The sequence below is a fragment of the Meleagris gallopavo genome, chromosome 2 (genome assembly GCF_905368555.1).
Source record: "Meleagris gallopavo chromosome 2, MGAL_WU_HG_1.1, whole genome shotgun sequence".
In the NCBI taxonomy this organism is placed as follows: domain Eukaryota; kingdom Metazoa; phylum Chordata; class Aves; order Galliformes; family Phasianidae; genus Meleagris; species Meleagris gallopavo.
Window position 1 is genome coordinate 79,977,134 of NC_139405.1, and position 19,840 is coordinate 79,996,973.

The following is a 19,840-nucleotide window of genomic DNA, read 5'->3' on the forward strand; positions in this document are numbered from 1 at the left end:
GCTGGGTGATTGGAATGGTACCCTCTGATTCTGTAATCTATTTAGCTGATGATTCTTATTGTACCATCATCGTTGCCTTCAGAAAAGTTGATATTAATTTCCATTCATTGCTAAGCCACATGGGATTCACTGGTTTCAGTGTTAATGAGGTTGTGCTGACAATACAATAATTCCAAAGGGAAGCCTTTGTATAGTAGCCCTGTTTTGTTTCTGCGGGTTCATGTTTGGAAGCATTGCAGATTTGTAGTGGAAGTGAAAGACATGAGTATGAAAACTGAAAATGCAGTCTATGGCTGTGAGTAACTTGTTGCTTTATCTTGAACTGAAATTGCTTCAGACTTCTGAAGACAATGAGGTCTGTGCTTGCGATGAGATTAAGCAGTGGAAAGGTATTGAATTTCTCTGTGTTCAAGAAATTTTAAATCTGGTCCTGTAGTTACTCTGGTATAATGTAGTGATATAATTTTATCACTGCAGGTTAAACTTAGCTGTGATGCCGTGAGGCCACCTCAAGTGTTTAGGTCTTCTCACTAAGCAGTCTCTCAGAAATGTCCTGTGCAGTGAAAGAAATCACAGAGAAAATATACTGAAGAGCCAATTCCTTCTGTGTGTATATGGATCTGGTTTTGTAGATTCTTTTTGCAGATTTTGCAACAGTGAGGCCATTGCATTAAAACCAACAGTTAGTACTCCTTTCCTGCCTCAAAAGCCAGAAATAGGAAAATTGAACATATGTTATAAACGTATGTTAAACATTAAGCAGAGATACTCCTTTTACTGCACCACTTCAGACCAATGAACTCCATTTTTAAGCACGATTCAGTCATCAAGCTGACAACTGGATTTCATAGACTAACGAGCTGTTCCTTCATTCCAAGCTGGCTGAACAAACTATAGTGAGGGGAAAAAGAGGTACAAATGGAAAGATGGTGACTATTTTCTTCTCTGATGTAAATGCACTGCAAATTAGTTGTTAACAGATAAAATGAAATAGACAATAGATCTAGTAAGCAATACTCATGGAGACAAGGATAGTAATACTAAAAAATGAGGTTGTCAGAGAATTTGAATGGACTATTTAACTCTGTTTAAAGTCTTCTTTATTTACCCCTCTCCACCAAAAAAAATTACACGTTGAAGGATAAAGATGAATGAATGAAGGAAAATTATTTTGTTGACAGTTAAAACTTGCTCAAATGAACTGCAGCACATATAAGCACTTGCTTCATTTTAAGTTTTTGTTCAGTATAATTTTTATTTTGCAAGTTCTAAAGCATAACTGTATAGTATGGGATAGATTATTCACATCTTAAACTTAACTTTCAGCATTTTGTTGAATAAAACCATCAGTTTTCTCCTGGAACTACAGGTGTGTGTTATTTGAACTAGTGTAGATGAGAAAAAAAGTTTGATTCTGCTCTTATGATTATTTTAGTTTTCCATTTGTACTCTGCTAACTTTAGCTTTTTGTATTTTAGTGACAGTTTGTTGTGATCTTTCTTGCAGAACGTGGTTCGCCTCGCAATTTGATTACCACAGACATAACTGACACTACGGTTGGGCTATCATGGACACCAGCTCCAGGAGCAGTTAATAATTATAGGATAGTGTGGAAATCACTTTATGATGATACAATGGGAGAGAAGAGAGTCCCTGGAAATACGGTGGATGCAGTGCTGGATGGCTTGGAGCCAGAGACTAAGTACAGGATTTCTGTATATGCAGCTTACAGCAGTGGAGAAGGAGATCCTGTAGAAGGAGAGGCCTTCACTGATGGTGAGTATACTACAGCATCACCACCATTTGTAACATTCTGTTCTTGATGAAATTATCATAATTTAATGAAAATGAACCTTATTGATCTTCACCTTTGTGTACTGAACAGACCCCCAAAACAAAGTCCCTCACCAAATCAATCAACTCTATCTTTTTGTTCGACTGTTAAAGAAGGAAAGTCTCTTCTATAACATGTAGGCTTCAGTTTAGCAAGAATTACCTCCAATCTGAGAAGTGATTTTGTCCATAAATTACTCTGAGGCCAGCTTTTCGTTGGTTTGAATCTTACTGTGACTACCGGAAATCAGCTGAAATAAACAGTATGGATAGAGTAAGGAGGGAAGGCAAGGTAAATTCCTGCAGAATCAGTTATTCACCCAAAATATTATATATTTGTCTAGCTGTATGTTGGACATTTTGTCCAGAGGGATGCCACGAGAAATAGATTTGAAAGCTTTGCTGAGATATAAAAATGTTACATAAATTGGCTTACCTCGGTTAACTAGATGGGTAACTAATCTTTGTTATTCACCTTTCCCAAGGCTCTTCTTTTCACTTATTTGCAAAATGTTGCGCAAGCTTCCCCTGCAGTACAGGCAAACTGAAACATCTTCAGAAATCAGGAATAGAACGTTAATTAGAGGAGCCAGAGTGAATGAGCGGATGCACTGGGAAAATCAGCTTTGATGTTTCTCTTGTTGCCTGAGGGGTCCACATGAAGGCAAAGTCTGAGTCAGTGCTCTGGGGAAGCATTGTGTATGCTTACCCATTTTTATATTCTTTCCTAGGCATGTTTTGAAAACTGTTGGAGGCAAGCTGTGAGCTATGTCACCCAGTATAGCTGCTCTTAAGGTCTCACAAGAGCAGTGTTTGTTGAAACTGGTAAAAGATGATGCCTGAGACTCAAAGTAGACCTGCTGTCATACATATTCCTTCATTCTTCAGGAGCAGCAGCATCCTTTCTTTACCAAGAAGGCAGTTCAGCCATATAATTTGTGGCTTCTTAGAATAAGTTTTTGCCTGAAGGAATGCACTATCTGGACTATCAACAGACTCAGACCCTAGTCTAACATTTCACCTTTCTGGTGCAAACACAGCCAGGACAGGATACTGTAGCCTGAAAAGCCTACCTAACTGTGAGATGAGATACTGATTGATTCTGGCATGCCAAGAAGGTTCTATTTTGCCAGAGTCTAGATGGGCTACACTGGCTGACCGGCAGTATTACATACCTTTCATTTTACTTCAGATCTTTCCTAATGTTTGTACTGCCTGGAAACTCTCTCTTAAAAGCTGAATGCTGCAATCTGCAGAGAAAATACCTTATTAGTCCTTGTCCTTATTTCAGCTTTAATATTGTCCTACAGTTAGTGGTGAGTGACTTTCCAAATACTTGGAAAATCTGTTGGTGTGGTTTGCAACACTCAAGAGTTTAGGCATATACCAGAACCACATCAGATCTGTAAACTTGAAACCTAGAAAATTTTAACTTTGTAGATCATTCTGTTCATTAAAAAAGGGCTATATAAATAATCAGTTTCACTTGAGAGTTCTGAATCCATTACTTAACAGATTATCAAAAAGTGCTACTAAATAGAACTCCCCCCCAGTTATGCTGTGTCATTGTGTAATCTATACTTTTTTTGTCTGTAATGGAAAATGAACTTGTATTTTTTTTAGCCCATTACAATCATGAAAGAAATTAACAGTGGCCTATGTGAGTTACCTCTGTTTCTCCCAATGAAATACCATAATTTTAATGAAAGTAAAAAATAATGTTAATAAAGCTGAATGCATTTTGTAGGCATGCATTTGAACATATCTTTATGTGAAAAAGTAAACATTTATCCATATTTTTACACTGAAAAGTGTCACAAAGTGCCAGAACTGTGACAGTAGACAACGAGACAGAGAATACAATGAGAGTTTCATGGCAGCCCTCACCCGGGAAGGTCTTGTCTTACCGTGTGTACTACCGACCACGCAGTGGAGGAAGGCAGATGTTTGGAAGAGTAAATGCTCCTGCCACAAGCATAGTGTTGAAGAGACTTAAGCCTCGAACTACGTATGACCTCAGTGTTGTTCCAATTTATGATTTTGGACAAGGAAAATCAAGAAAAGCAGAAGGAACAACAGGTATGTAATACATGCTTACATGGGGTTTGATAATCAAAGGTTTGTGCTGTAAACTGGCAATCATGATATATAGAGAACCTGAATGAAAATACAGGACTTGCTTTGAAATGCTGTCATCAGAAGTTAAAGTGTTTTGTAAGGAAGACAGTATTTAATCAAGTGTTGACAGGTTTTTTTTTATTATTTACATTTTTGGTCTGGAATATCAATTAAATAGCTACCTTACTTCCTGTTCCTTAGAAAGCCATATTTTCTGTGGGAAACCTGAAGTTATTAAAAAAATCAGTAGCTGATTTTAAAGAGTCCTCAGTGGAAGTCTGACCTCAGAGACCACAACATTCTGGATAAGCAGTCTTTTTTCTCAGAACCAGCAACTCTAAAATGTTCTTTAATTCCTGGTGAGGGGATTTTTTTTGAGTTCAAAACAAAAATAATTTTCTACCCCTTGTTTAGTTTGTTTCTGATATTGGTCTTTTGTTTTGTATGCTAATGGTCTCTTGCTCTCCAGATCAAATCAAAGAGATGTAAAGCTATTACCAAAAAAGAAAATTTTCCAAGATGTTTCTGCCTTTTTTGGGAAGAGATAGATTGAGGTACACTGTAAATACTCCATGCCATTCTCTAATCTTTGGACATATATCATATTGAATGGTGATAGAAGCAAGAAACAAGTCTAGTAGTGGAGATAACAGCACCACATTTCCTGCAGGAAGTCTTATTAAATTAGAATGTGACTGATGTAAAGCAGTTCCAAAAACTTGATCCGCTCTTGACTAATGCCTACTTTTTCAATCTTCAAAATTATGTTGAATTAAATCTCAGATCATCCATCTTCTTTTGACTTTTCACATTCTCATGTTGATATAGATATGATGTGGTGCTTTAAGTGTAAATAAATATGATGGCAGTCACACTGAAAGCAAGTGGAGCGTGAGTGATCTGGTTAGTTGAAGCTCTTGTGATATCATGTGTAACTATGCAAAGAGGCGCTGCATTTTTTATTACAATGGGATTGTATCTATTTCTAGTCAGAAAATTGCATAGGCACAGGAGTAAGAAAGCTACCTCCACTCCCAGCCATTTTTGTTTTGTTTTAGATTTTTCATTCCAAAGCTACTTCCTGGTTAATCTGATTTCTGTTTTTTGGAATTTTGAGATTACATTACTATGCTATTTCTGATGTTGGAATGCACTTTAGATTTACATAGAACCAAAAATGAGTCAAGATCTAACAGTAGGCTTATTAACCATTCTGCCTGTGTGTACTGACCTGTGCTGGGTAGCTATTAGGTGAAGTAGCTCTTGACCTCAAAACCTTAATCTGTTTGGCTGTCACTTGAGGAATTATTTTTTGACATGCTGCCATCCCTGTGGTTGGTGAAGTTATTTGAGCTGCCAAGCCCTGAGAGCAGAACCTTTTCTATGGAAGGGCTCTTGCCCAGTGCTCTGTCCTCTGGGACCTAGAATTCTTGAGGATGAGGCAGTTTGAGAAGCTTGAGATACTGGTGGCGGAGTGCTGGAGGAATGTGACTTTTGCTTGCAGCAAACTCTGCTTTTCTGGTATTGGTTTGAAAAAGCTGTTTACACTTCTCTCTTTCAGTCGATGTGTTTCGCCTACTCTTTGCCACGTGAAAGAAATTTAGTAGTTTAATCTGATCATCTTTATCATAGAGAGAAGACTGATGGTGTTTAGTCCACTTAATGTCAGCATTCATTGTAAGATCAGATGGATATTTAAGATGGGTGAAATAAATTGCTGTTTATCCTTCAATCTGTTGTCTGGAGGGAGACCCTTGATAACAAACTTGGCCTATGCATCTATTGTTTAGGTAGCTAAAATGAGCTGAAGTGTACCTCAGATTTAATATCTTGATTCTTGTCTCTGTGTCAAAAGAAAGGCACAAAAAGCATAAAAATGCTGCTAATGCTGGATTTGCTGCATTTTTAAATAAAAGCATTCTTGTTTGGTTTTTTTTTTATTTTTGGAAGTAGGCCTGATTTAAATCCTTTTCTTCCATCCTTACAGCCTCTCCCTTTAAGCCGCCTAGAAATTTGAGAACTTCTGATTCAACTATGTCAAGCTTCCGAGTAACCTGGGAGCCTGCCCCTGGACGTGTGAAGGGGTACAAAGTAACTTTCCACCCTACTGAAGATGACAGGAATCTTGGAGAATTAATAGTGGGGCCCTATGACAGCACTGTGGTTTTGGAGGAACTTAGGTATGGATGATGATAATGATAATAATAATAATTAATAATAGCTTAGGGTTTTGCTTAATTGCTATCTGGGATTGTAATACCTGTAAAAATCTAGTGTAACTTAGGAATAACTTCTGTTAATATGCTATCAGGAATTGGTGGTGCAGTTTTTGAAAACAACCTTACAGGACAGGTTCTGAGATTATTCACATTACTTTTCGCGTTCTCACAGTAACTGAAAAAGGCAAAGATGTGGGCAGAAGTGTTACTATATGTTTCACATAAGAGAGTGTTAATGAGATGCTAGAGAAAACAGCTTGGATTTCTATAGTTTGTCCAAAAAGCCCTTACCTCATGTTAAAAAGAGCCTAATTTAGTTCTTGATTCATTTTATCAGAGGCCAGAATTTATAAAGGAGGCTTCAGAGCATGTCAAAGTCTATTACGACTTGTTTGCATGTTAGAATTGTATGCACATTAAAAATAGGATCATTAAAAGAATTTTAAATTACTTGAACAAAGAAAGCTATTCATGTAAGTATAGAATCTTGAACCAGCTATGAAATACTGAAAATTTGCCTGTCTTGTTAAAGAACTAGTCTTTGGGCTTCACATTTTAGCACTTTCTTTTCTGTATAGTAAACTGATAAAGATTTCTTAAATGAAGTATCAGCATTATCAAGCCAAGTATCTTCAGTTACAATACATTTAATTATTGCAGGGCAGGAACAACCTATAAGGTAAATGTTTTTGGAATGTTTGATGGAGGAGAAAGCAACCCCCTGGTTGGACAAGAGATGACCACTCTTTCAGACACTACTACGGAGCCATTTTTATCTAGAGGTAAACATGACTGAATCAAATAAAATGTTGTCTTGGCTTTTGGATAAAAGAGACTGAGAGTTTTCCAGCACTTCCTATTGTTTTTATGATGCACATAAATATTTATTCACAGGATTCAGTATACTCCCTAACCCAATGACATAACCTCTGATCTGCAATGACCTCTAAGTATGCCCCCGTTCATCTTTCTAGTCCTCTGCACCCTTTAGATGATCTTACAAAAATGATAATTCAGGCAACCCATGTTTTGCTGATTATTGAAAGCCATCTGCATCACATTTTCAAGCCACCCACATCTGTGTTGAATTATGTAAGGTCAAATTCTTGAACAGAAATCACTGCTCATCTACAGGGGTGTTCACAGGATTAGAACAAAGAATTTTAAGCAGATTTTTAGCCTTTTTCTTGTCCTTATATGGTCAATTCTCCATTGAAAACTAAGGTGGTATAATGGACAAAGATCTCATAGTTGGGGATGTCCCAGCATTATTGTGTAATGCTTAAGTTTATATGCAACAATATTATTTCATCACTTTTACTACAGAAGGAGGAGAGTTAGTACAGTAATGCAATTGCTGATTGCTCTCTAGTATATTCTTGGGATTATCTTCCTGTGTAGGTAAGCTTTCAAAGAAAACTTTAGTGGTTGGTATGACAGCAGCTCTCTTGATGTGGTTGATGGGTCTCTGTATGTTAACTGAATAGGTCTGGCCACTATACTTTCAATTAATACTGAGTGAAGAGAATTTCAGGGTTCAGTCCCCCTTCATGGAGACCATGAAATGCTTGTCTGCAGCAGGTCTTTGCTTCTTAATAGTTAAGAATAGTTGCAGAAGTGAAGACCTCACCTCTACTATTTGTATATTTGTATATTTGTATATATATTTGTATAACCATCAGGGAGAATAGATAATTTTATGAGGAGAAAGAAGCCAACTGCAAAGGTCTCTCAGAGTTGGAAAAAAAAAAAAAAAAAAGCTCTCTGACAGTTGACTTATTCTTCTCACTTAACCTCTTTGAGTTATATGAAAATACTACCTTTGTAGCATTTTTATTGACAACACTTTTAAAAACTTATGAAGTTACTGCTGTCCCACTTGGTCTAATGCAAGTGTAGAAATAAGAAAAATACATAAGAGGCCATCAGTGACATTACAGTAAAGCTATAGTAAGTCTGGCAGAAAAATAATTAGACTGAGTGGTTCATTATTTTTTATTATGCCAGCTGTCAATTCTGTCTTGAGTGTTATATTCTTTAAGCTAATTAGTTTTAGTAATGCATGGATTTTAGTCATGGTAAATGTGAAAAATGAATTTTATATCTGTGACTGCAAATGTAATACTACATTATTTATTAGTAGAAAGAGAAAAAGAAATCAGCCTATGTGCCTTTGCTAGAATTTTCCATTCAGGGAACTTTGATAGTTGGAAGAAAAATAAAATTCAGAATAATTTAACTTTTATACTGTACATTAAGCTTAATTTCTATATAAAAGTTATGCATGCAATTTTTTGAACTAATGTTTTACTTAAACTCTACTCCCAACTTATTTTATTGTCCTGACTAAAGACTAGATCTATATTTTCTATGCAGAAGAGGATCATGCTTTTAACCCCCAGGTACATGGAATAGTTATATTCATGAGTCTGCAGTGTTGGATCAATTATGTGGAACATATATGAAATCACAATATCTTTCAACTGTGATGAGTGTGGCTGATTTTTCTCAATGGGATTTCTTCCATATAAAGACCAGAAGCTCTGATGGCAGGAAGCCAGAAAATTTGCAGCTGGTAACACAATCTACAAGAAAAGAGAGAGAGCGAGGATTTTTTTATTATTATTTTTATCATTATTATTATTTTTGAAATGGCGAAATGGCTGTGGATAAAATTGTTGTGTCTTTCTGCTCTGTATAAATATTTTGTGATTTTCCTTGTGATGAAAACGTTATGATGCATATTTTATTCTGTAATTTGTAAATTGAAGATATCTGAAATAATTTCTTACCTTTTCAGAACTGCGCCTTTATATAAGTGTGTGGTCTTGTCCCCCCTCTATCTCTTGCCTCTGTTTATGTGTACATGTCTTCTAAATTGTGATCTTTCTTTCCTATGCGTGTAAACTCCTATACCATCTGTGTTACTATGTCTTTTGCCCCCAACATTCGGAAATGCTATTTATTTGAAAGCGTTTGTAAAATATGGTGTTAATTCCCTACTACATTGTTGAAAAATTGAGCAATAGTATAGCCATCCACAGTAGACTGAAATAATTATTATTTGTGTAATCTGATAATGCTCACTGCCATGCCAGTGGTTAGCTCTGTAGTCTTTTACAAATCCTCTGAAGCAGTTCACAAAATCTCTGAAAGATGGTTATCAGTCATCTTATGAGACCGGAATAGATAGTGAAATGACAGTAGGGAAGAGCACTGGCCTTGGTATTTTAGAAGACTTACTTCTAAGAGGAAGCATACATGAAGAAATTCATATAGCTTTTGCCGTGGAACTAGTGACTAGTGTGAATAACATTCACAAATAGGTCATACTTGGCAGAGTGCCAGTGAATAAAACTAGAGCTATTTTGGAAACTAATTCATGACATATGTCATATAAAAGAGGATGGGGAAAGAATGCTATCATGCTAAGGCTGTGTTTTTCTGGTTGAAAGCTATCATACTAAGGCTGTACTTTTCTGGTTGACACAACAGGTTTAGAATGTCGAACCAGAGCAGAAGCTGATATCGTGCTACTGGTGGATGGCTCATGGAGTATTGGGAGGCCAAATTTTAAAACTGTCAGGAACTTCATTTCCCGTATTGTTGAAGTTTTTGATATTGGTCCTGACAAAGTACAGATTGGTAAGTCATCGCATGTAGGAGGGAAAATGATGCATATTTGCAGCATAGACATATATTATCTGAGTAATAATGGCTTTTTCCAGGTCTTGCACAATATAGTGGAGATCCCAGGACAGAATGGAATCTCAATGCTTACCGAACAAAAGAGGCTTTGTTAGAGGCAGTAACCAACCTACCATACAAAGGAGGCAATACTCTAACAGGTATGTCACATTGTGAGGATTTTCTTTAAGCTCCATAAAAAAAAAGTTCCACTAGCTGACCCTAGTATGGTTCAGTGAACTCAAATTCATTCATGATAAAGAGCTCCACAGTTAACTTCAGTACATTTGGAATTGAATGTTCCTAACACACGAACATGCATTATCAGTGATTATCAGTGAAGATTTAAGTGTTGAAGAACCAGATGAGTTTGGGTTTATGTTAACCATATGAAAAGAAGAAAAGGCAGTTCCATATGACGATCAATGTGAAGACAAGGTGAAGACCTAGAAGGGAGGCTATAGGGAGTCATATAGAAGGGTAATGCATAGATAGTGTGATGTTAAAGATTTTCAGGGGGGCTGAAATAACACCAGTTGCTAAGTGTAGATGATGAACTGTAACTAGACTGAGTCCTTGAAGAATTAAGCTGTGGAATGATGTTGTCGGTGTGAAATCACTGGAATGAATTACTGGCCTTTACCAGTATGTTGAAACAGTTTGTGGTGATAGTTACCCTCTTTGTATCATGCTAGGAATGGCCTTGGATTTCATTTTAAAAAACAACTTTAAACAAGATGCAGGCTTGAGGCCCAGAGCTCGCAAAATTGGTGTTCTCATTACTGATGGTAAATCACAAGATGACGTAGTCACCCCTTCAAGAAGACTCAGAGATGAAGGAGTGGAACTTTATGCAATTGGTAAGTATTACATGAAGAGGTGGCCTGTTCCTGCTCCCTCTCACCCCTCTGCTATAGGAAAGTACACACACGTAAGTATTTAGAAGGGAATTCAATGAATGTGTTTAGGTACTTATGGTGTTTATGGTGTTTATGGTGTTACGTTTCATGTCTGTCATTTCTAACAAGTTTTGTCTTCTCTGTAAGGTATTAAAAACGCAGATGAAAATGAATTGAAGCAGATTGCAACTGATCCAGATGACATCCATGCCTACAATGTTGCAGATTTCTCCTTTCTGGCTAGCATTGTTGAGGATGTAACCACAAATCTGTGTAATAGTGTGAAAGGTCCAGGTACATCCCATTTTCAATCTAATTCATCCTTTTCCCATTTGTATGCTTGAGCTATTAATTCTTTTATATTACATGGAACATTGTGTAGCCCTGAGCTGTTTTTTCAGCTGCTAGTGTAAGGAATTTGTTCAGACCACCTAGACTACCCTGCAGGGGTTCTTCCTTTCCTCTTAACAATGACTGTCAAACCTAACACAGCATGACATGACTGGAAATGCCTGCTTTTTCCCATAGTCAGGAATTATGTTGCTAAGTGTGGCAAGGTCTTTGAAGATACTCATCCAATAACAAAAATTCCAGCAATTCTTTTTAAGTATTAGTGTATGACAGCTCAAAAGCAAAGGCTAGCATGGAAGAACAGTAACGTTGGCTGTTGGTTCTCTAATAAAACACTGGTGTTGAAGGTAGGATAAGAAGGACAGAGAGCTTGTTTGGTTTGCTGATTGTGTGATGATGAGCTATCTCTTTACTCAGTTGTTTTAAGTGTTCCTGAGGAAATAGAGAAGGAAGCAAGTGCCCAAAGCATTGTGGGTTGGTTTTTTTTGTTTTTTGTTGTTGTTTTACAAGCAATATTTTTTAGGTCTTCTTATACCTTGTGTTTCAATTCCCAATGACATAAGATAAATTAATACATTTTAAACTTGTTTCCACTTGTAGGTGATTTGCCACCTCCTTCTAACCTAGTTATTTCAGAGGTAACACCTCGTTCTTTCAGACTAAGATGGAGTCCACCTCCAGAAAGTGTTGATAGATATCGAGTTGAATATTACCCTATCACTGGAGGTCCCCCTAAACAGGTTAGTACCAAATGTTCATCTCTGATATCCATAATAACATCACTTGGAAGTCATTTAGAATATCATTCTGAAGTCTTTGCTTATTAGGGTCTGTGTGTGGTATAGCTGTAAATGAAAAAAGACTTAAAGGTCAAGAATGTTTCTATAAATGATAAATAAAATTACATAAAATAGGAGCGTAAAGATGGGTTTATTAATCATTAATCTAGAAGTAAAATGTATTTATTAAGAAGAGTTTATTGATATTTCCAGTAATTATTTTCTGTTCATATTTCATTATAATATATAGGTTTAAGTAAGTCTATAGTAGAATTTTTTTGAGCATGCTCTCAGGTTTGCTTATTGTTCTTTTAATCCATTTTCTTGTTAATGGATACAAAAGATGCTGATATGAGTTGTGCTATGTAGTGCTTAGCTAACACTGTGATGGTACTTTGGAGGATATGTTTAGGCACAGATTCAATTGTTTAATGTACATGACCAAACTCATCCTATGATTATTATTTCTCTATATACATAGCCAGTAAGAGGCAAGCCTTGATGCAGAATTGGTCTTCATTCTCTTCAAACAGTCAGAATAGTATTTTGGAGAATGAAGTTAGGCATCTCCATGTGTCTAGCTCAGAATGTGTATGTAGCTTTCAAATCTTAACTCAAATTTGACTTGTGGAGAGTTTGGACTTTGTAAAACATGACCTTAGGATTTGGACTGTGATTTGGTTTGGAGAAGCCATTCCAATGTACACGAATTTTACAGGCTTTTTCCTGCAAGGTGGTGTTAATGGCATGTGCTATAACCACCTAGATTATCCTGGATATTTAAAATACTTTTCCAAAGTGGGAGCATCTATTAATGCTATTTTATGTTGCTGAGTAATATGAAAGTGAATGCCATGAGTGAAAGCAGTGTGCAAAGTGCATGCTAGATATATCTAGCCCAGTTGAAAACAAGTATCTGCTCGAGCTATCTCTATAGCTTGCTTTGCAATAGTAATGATATGCTGTGAAACGTGTAGAAGTCTAAGACCATTTTTTTTTTAGTTCTGTACCAATGATTTCACGTGATTTTTTTTTTTTTTTTTAGAGACAAGTTTACAAACATGTTTTTTGTACTGTTGTTAACATTCCCTCTCTTTTATGTAGTTTTATGTAAGTAGGATGGAAACTACAACAGTTTTGAAAGATCTGACACCTGAAACAGAATACGTTGTTAATGTGTTTTCTGTGGTAGAAGACGAAAGCAGTGAACCTCTAATCGGCAGGGAAATAACTTGTAAGTTAGAAGTGTAATGTGAATAACATGTAAGAACAAAATAATATATGGAGAACTGTTCAATAGAACTTGGAGCACTAATTGTGTTGTATTATACTAGTTGTTGAGATCTTGTCTGAAAAGCTGTAGCAAAGAGAAACATCGGGGTGGTAAAAAATGTTTATCCCACTTCCTTCTCAGCTCACAAAGCACAGGTATAAAATCATCTTAGTCTACTGCAATATTGATGAATTACAAGGCAGAGTTTATAAATCTGATCATATGCAAATCTATATTCCTTCATTTCTGTACTAGATAATTAAGTCCTGTAGTCAGCAGATGGAATACTGTACAAAATCCATTCTATTTTTATCAGATTAACTAAAAATCCATTCAAAACAAATCATTTTTAAGAGACACAACCATTATATTTTTACTGTTAATTGTATGATCAATTTTAGGTAGATTGAAGCTGAATGCAACTTAGGATGACTTTGCTGTCTGTTCAAGAATATAATACATTAGGGTATCATTTAACTTCTTTCGTTGTTTTGCATTGGTATTGTCATAAATCCTGAAAGTAGATAAATGATTTTTATAAAGTCTGTGGTAATTTTTAATGTTTATTCAATAATCTGAGAAATTCAGAAGTAAAGAAAGTACATAGAATCCTTTTAGAAGTACAGATCACAGCCATGTACTGCTTCTTATTAGGTCATTGTGAATTAATGTTGCTTTTTAGAATATTCAAGTATTCCAGCGCAGACTTGTAAGAGAATTTTAGCTGTGTGCATAGTGAATCTCTAGCACAATCAAAATGTGATGGCTATTGTTTCATTCTTAAATTAAACCCCGCTTGAAGTACTACTTGTAGACCAATTTCCTGTTACAAACAATGTACCTAAGTGCCCTTACGCAGTCTTTTTAGTGGTACTAACAGTGATGTGAAATACGAAAAGTGAAAAAGGTAGAAAAAAAAAAATATATATATATTTTTTTTTTTTACGACAGATCCACTGTCTTCAGTTAGAAACCTGAATGTTTATGACAATGTACCTAAGTGCCCTTACGCAGTCTTTTTAGTGGTACTAACAGTGATGTGAAATACGAAAAGTGAAAAAGGTAGAAAAAAAAATATATATATATATATTTTTTTTTTACGACAGATCCACTGTCTTCAGTTAGAAACCTGAATGTTTATGACATTGGACCAACTTCCATGAGAGTGAGATGGGAACCCGTCAATGGAGCTACTGGTTATTTGTTAACATATGAGCCTGTGAATGCCACAGTCCCAATTGCAGAGAAAGAGGTAAGAGAATTTGTCTTTTCTTCCTGTGCTCTACCTATATAAACTGAAAAAGATTTTGTTGTTACAATAGTCAAAAAGAGACTGATATGTAGTATTCAAAGCACACTGAGCTTACTGGGATATTGTATACAATGACATCAGTTAGGAAGCTGTAAATATACTGTGAATCCCACAAACAAAATTCCCTTGAAGTTAAATCATTGCTTGCTTTTCTGCTTTTGCTGTCTTCAGTTTTTAAACATGATGTGTTATTTTTCATGTGCAGATGCGTGTTGGACCATCAGTGAATGAGGTTCAGCTGGTAGACCTCATCCCCAATACTGAGTACACTTTAACAGCTTATGTATTGTTCGGTGATATCACCAGTGACCCACTCACCTCCCAGGAAGTGACATGTATGGACATCTTGACTTCTGCTTTGTTGTTATTGCTTCAGAAGTGCTGAACTTTAATTTTATTTCATGCAGCAGTTTTTATATATTCTATTTTGTTTAAAAGACCACCTTTTTCATATTTCATGTATTTTACACCACTCTTACATTTCGAAAAGATCTTAAGGGCAATTTCAGTGAAAAGGTACCTACTATTAAGAGGAAGAACAAAAGGTTTTTTTTCCTTCAATAATGAGATTGTAACATTACAGGTTTGTTTTTTTTTAAAATGCATTTTTGCTTGCATTTAGAACAGCCATAAAACACAATTTTCTCAGATGCAGTTTCCCAAATGTTAATAAAGTTGGAAATATTAGGTGAGGATAAGAAAACATGCCTTACAAAGTGAAAAATTGATCTAAAAATGGCTTAGTCATAGCTTGCCTTTCTTTAACATCTTTTCTTAAAGATTTCCGATTGTAAGAGGGATGTTTCTGGATGTGATGCACTTAGTACTATTATTCTTAGGTTCTTAAACATGTTAAGCCCCTAACTGAACATCTGAGGTTATGTTTTTAATCTCTGATAGTTCTGATGCTTCTGTATTGTGCTTATAGTTTACAAACATGAAGCTACTTGTTTCTAGCTATTTTGCTTGTTGGGGCAGGATGTTCTACAGCTATCTCATCTCATGGTCAGGGCAATTAACTTATAGGATAATAAGTACCTTAATTTCAATGCAATGTATGAAAATACTTAATTAATTCCTTCTGGGAGACCTGTACTTCTGCTGTGAATAGCATTTTCACTTACTACAGTCATTATTTTTACAGTGCCTTTGCCTGGACCAAGAGGTGTGACAATTAGGGATGTTACTCACAGCAGCATGAATATCCTTTGGGATCCTGCCCCAGGGAAAGTCCGAAAATACATCATAAGATACAAAATAGCTGATGAAGCTGATGTAAAGGAGGTAACCAAAAGAAGCATTTTTGCAAAATAAGACCATCTTTTTATTTTGAGGAGCTGGGTTATTAAAATAGTAGTAAACTCAATATTACAATCCTCCATTAAGAGCAGAGAATATCAGTTCTTGGTGATTGCTGTCAGGAAAGGGTACTGATGTCTTGGAATCTGAATCAGCATGAGATTAATTTCTTAATGTACTTCACCACCTTCTCTTAAAGAGAGGAAAAAACTGACTGGAGATTCTTCTGTGCTTTGATAAATGGCCATTTCTGCTCTCTGCTTCAGTGTTACCTTGCCAAGCTCTAAGAACAGCTTACAATAAGGAGAAAATGATTGTAGATTAAAGGTATATTAGCCCCTTTGCCCATGGGCAGCTCATATGAGCACTGGTAGGGATATCTTTCTTACAGTTGCAAGCTTTCTGTAAATGCACTGCTAGAACTGAATCAAGTCTTTGAGGGTTAAACGTGTTTTTGTAAGTGAGTGAGAACTTTCTGGAGATGCAATCTATATTCTTATTTCCAAAACAATGAAAGCAGGGAAAGAATTACAAGTAGTTTACTAATATTTGAGAGACTATGCTTCACAAGTGCAGTTAGTAGATCGCATTCAGTATTCAGATGTAAATGTAGGGGGACAAATGAAAAAATTTTGTGCAAAATACTTTTCAGTTTTTTCAGTACAAGGATTCCTAACATGAAATCAAATTCAGAGTCAGAAATAGAACAATTTGAAATTCTTAGGTCGCTACTTTTATTCCTAGGTGGAAATTGACAGACTCAAAAGCAGCACTACTCTTACTGACCTTTCTTCCCAAAGACTGTATAATGTGAAGGTTGTTGCTGTGTATGATGAAGGGGAATCTCTACCAGTAGTTGCAGAGGCTGTCACTCGTAAGTTTTCCTTATTACCTTTCTTTCAGTTATTTTTACATTATATTCTATTTATATGTGTAGCAATGTATTGCTATGTTAAGGTGGAGACATAATTTCATCTATCTGAGAAATATTTTACTTTTAGCATTATTTACAGTATAATAATCCCTGGAAATCTCAGGTGAATTGTGTTTTACTGCAGCAAACACTGAAGCTGCAATCTTCAAAGAGGGGACAGAGCAGCAGCTGAAGCTAGATTTTTCATGGTAAGACACTGAAGAACCATAGACCTAGAATTAGTGAGACTTTGAGTTCAGAGGAAAGGTTTTCTCAGTCTATGCAGTTATTTTAAATCTTGGAAAATCAGTGGGAAACTGGGACATGCTGGAGATTCAAAGAGATATGATCTTGTTTCTGATACCAGAGTTTTTGTACATGGAATGATAAATAAACCTGTAATTTTAAAGATGTTATTCAGGGAATCATAAAGGCAACGCTAAAGTAATAACAAGAGATAGACACAAGAAAATGGTGTTGCGCAGACCAGCTATCCATGCAAGACAGGTGACAAACTGAAAAGAGCAAGCTGATATCAGGGAAGCTTTCGTCTTGATGTAGTCTTGTGTTTTAGGAATACATAGAAATGAGCAGCATTACCTTATCACACACCATCACTCCAATGTGAAAAAAGAAAAAAAAATATGCTCTGTCTCCTTTTTTGTCTCCCTTTTCGCCTGTTTTTTGAAGCTTGGTGCATTTAAAATTTTGTTTGTTAGCATCTGCGTGAGCCTGTAGTCTGTTTTATCTGAATGCATAAAGAAAAAGAGGAAAAATCAGCCAAAATTTGTTGTAGTTTAATTTCCTGGTTTTACTTTTTTTACTGATTTCTTTCCAGTAGCTTGACTTTTTGCCTCCTTAACCTATGGTTAACCTCTGTGAATTCTATCTAAAGCAATTTTGTAATTCAGTCATTACTCGTTTGGCTTAAGTAAGGAATTTTAAGATCTGGGAGAGAGTCATGCAGGACCTTCTCTTCTGTATGTGGGAGTTCATAATTACTCATTCTAACTACAAAGCATAACAGTTGGAACTTCAACTGTTGTGAGTAGGCGTGCGAGTTATTCTGAGGTTGGTAGAACTGTTTGTTTTATCAGGTGATGACCTGATGTTGTGAAATTATGAAGTGAAATTATGAATTTACTTAGTGTAGGTGGGCTGGGTTATACCAAAGCATTTTGTTGTGATCCTGGTAAGTAAGATCTGAATCTTGTGCATAATTTTCCAAATTCTTTGTGTAATTCCTTGATTTAACCTTATCTTTTAGTTACGTTTTTCCTTTTCTTGCAACAGAGCCTGTGCCATCACCAGTCAATCTGAGAATCACGGAGATAACCAAGAATAGTTTCAGAGGAACTTGGGATCATGGAGCTCCAGATGTTTCTCTCTATAGAATAACCTGGGGACCATATGGTAGATCAGAAAAAGAGGAGGTAAGAGTAATCATAGTAAGATTTTGGGGGGCAATCTCTTAGTGGGCATATTTTAAGAACCAGAAATGTAAATAATAAATGGCCTAAATCTTGCAAGCCTTCCTGTTGTGCCCAATTGAAGTTCAGTGAGAAGATATAGAAAATGCATTCACAGCCATTTATAGTAATGTTACTGTGTAAAAAGTTACTCAGATTCCTCTCTGTCTTTTTTCTCTTGTTTATTTCTTCTATTTTTTTTTATTACCCCACAAGAGTATTGTAAATGGAGATGTCAACAGTCTGCTCTTTGAAAATCTGAACCCAGATACATTGTATGAAGTCTCAGTTACTGCCATCTATCCTGATGAATCAGAAAGTGATGACTTGATTGGCAGTGAACGAACATGTAAGTAATTAAAGGTTTTTTTATAGTTATTAAATCAGAAAGCATACATATACAAGAATATTGAATAGTCTTTCTATTTTTTTCTAGTACCCTTGGTACCTATTACAACACCAGGTAAGAATCTGAATTTCAAGGTATGGTATTATTAAAGAAAACTCATAGCTACCTTTCTCTATACTGAGAAGAATGTTGACATTAAAAAGCTGAGATCATTTAATGAACAGCATTGTGTATTTGGAAGACTACTAAACACTAGATTACCACATGTTTATTATTTTACAAACAGTGCAATTTATGTTGTCTTGGTCTTAATACGTTCTGCTCTTGGTCTGGCAGTTGTGCAGAACTTGGAAGTAGGAAGTGTTTGTCCTTCCTTTTTGCTTGAATTATATATTGATTCTGTACTTTGCTGCCTTTCTCAGCCCCGAAGAGTGGTCCACGAAACCTTCAAGTGTACAATGCAACTTCACACAGTTTGACTGTAAAGTGGGATCCTGCCAGTGGTCGAGTGCAGAGATACAAGATCATTTACCAGCCTATCAATGGAGATGCCCCAGAACAGTCGGTAATTAATTTTGAAGGCCTGTAGTTATCTTAAGGGTAGTTCTACAGAATGATCACTTAGAATAATTTATTCACAAAGTACTGCTGTGTATTAAGCACATTTTAAGTGAAAACATAATTCTAGTAATTAAGTATGTAGTCTCACATTTTTCTTTCTCTGCTTTCAAATCCAAGATAGAATATTCTTTAGAGTGCAAAAAATCCCAACAGTTTTGGTTATAGTCCATTTCATTATTTTTTTGTGAAAAACTGTATAATCTGCAGCTTTAACTATGTAGATTGATCCTTAATTATTGCTTCCTATTTATTTCCATGGAAATTACAACAGATAGGAAGAGCACTGTTTGACAGAGAAAATTCTCAGCTACAAAAGGCTATTTTTAACAGTCATCACCATTAGTTATGCATTTTTGCCAGTGATGAACAAGAGCCTGCATGCTGCATTTGTAAAAATTCTCAGAGGTGACCCACTGTTGTTACCACTGCTGAAATGTATGGCCCACTGTTTCACATCCACTGTTTGGTCTCCATTAACATTCAAAAGTGTTGATGAATGTCAGTGGGTGCCATTTAGTCCATACGGAGGAATTCAATGACACAACTTTTCTTCATATGCACTTCCATGTCAGACCCTGTTTTGCCAGACTGCCCCTCTGCTGTCATCTGTCACATGGCAACAACATGTAACGGAATATTGGTGGGAAGGTTCAACCTCTTCTGCCATGCTACCAATATCTGCCTCTGACATCACTGACGAACATAAATAAAAGAGGAG

The 19,840-nt window shown here is 36.0% G+C and overlaps 1 protein-coding gene across 3 annotated transcripts in view; it reads left to right on the plus strand.

The window, feature by feature from the left end:
• Positions 1-19,840, plus strand: part of COL12A1 (collagen type XII alpha 1 chain) — a 100,393-nt gene that overhangs the window by 31,136 nt on the left and 49,417 nt on the right. For all 3 annotated transcript variants that reach the window (XM_085217786.1, XM_085217787.1, XM_085217788.1), the window contains exons 14-31: positions 1,507-1,776; positions 3,646-3,912; positions 5,939-6,131; positions 6,831-6,952; positions 9,666-9,815; positions 9,899-10,018; positions 10,553-10,717; positions 10,904-11,050; positions 11,708-11,847; positions 12,991-13,120; positions 14,266-14,411; positions 14,677-14,806; positions 15,616-15,755; positions 16,515-16,644; positions 17,977-18,116; positions 18,369-18,501; positions 18,589-18,615; positions 18,924-19,066. In XM_085217786.1, coding sequence (XP_085073912.1) covers positions 1,507-1,776; positions 3,646-3,912; positions 5,939-6,131; positions 6,831-6,952; positions 9,666-9,815; positions 9,899-10,018; positions 10,553-10,717; positions 10,904-11,050; positions 11,708-11,847; positions 12,991-13,120; positions 14,266-14,411; positions 14,677-14,806; positions 15,616-15,755; positions 16,515-16,644; positions 17,977-18,116; positions 18,369-18,501; positions 18,589-18,615; positions 18,924-19,066 — 2,693 coding nt within the window. The remainder of the gene's footprint in view (positions 1-1,506; positions 1,777-3,645; positions 3,913-5,938; positions 6,132-6,830; positions 6,953-9,665; positions 9,816-9,898; positions 10,019-10,552; positions 10,718-10,903; positions 11,051-11,707; positions 11,848-12,990; positions 13,121-14,265; positions 14,412-14,676; positions 14,807-15,615; positions 15,756-16,514; positions 16,645-17,976; positions 18,117-18,368; positions 18,502-18,588; positions 18,616-18,923; positions 19,067-19,840) is intronic.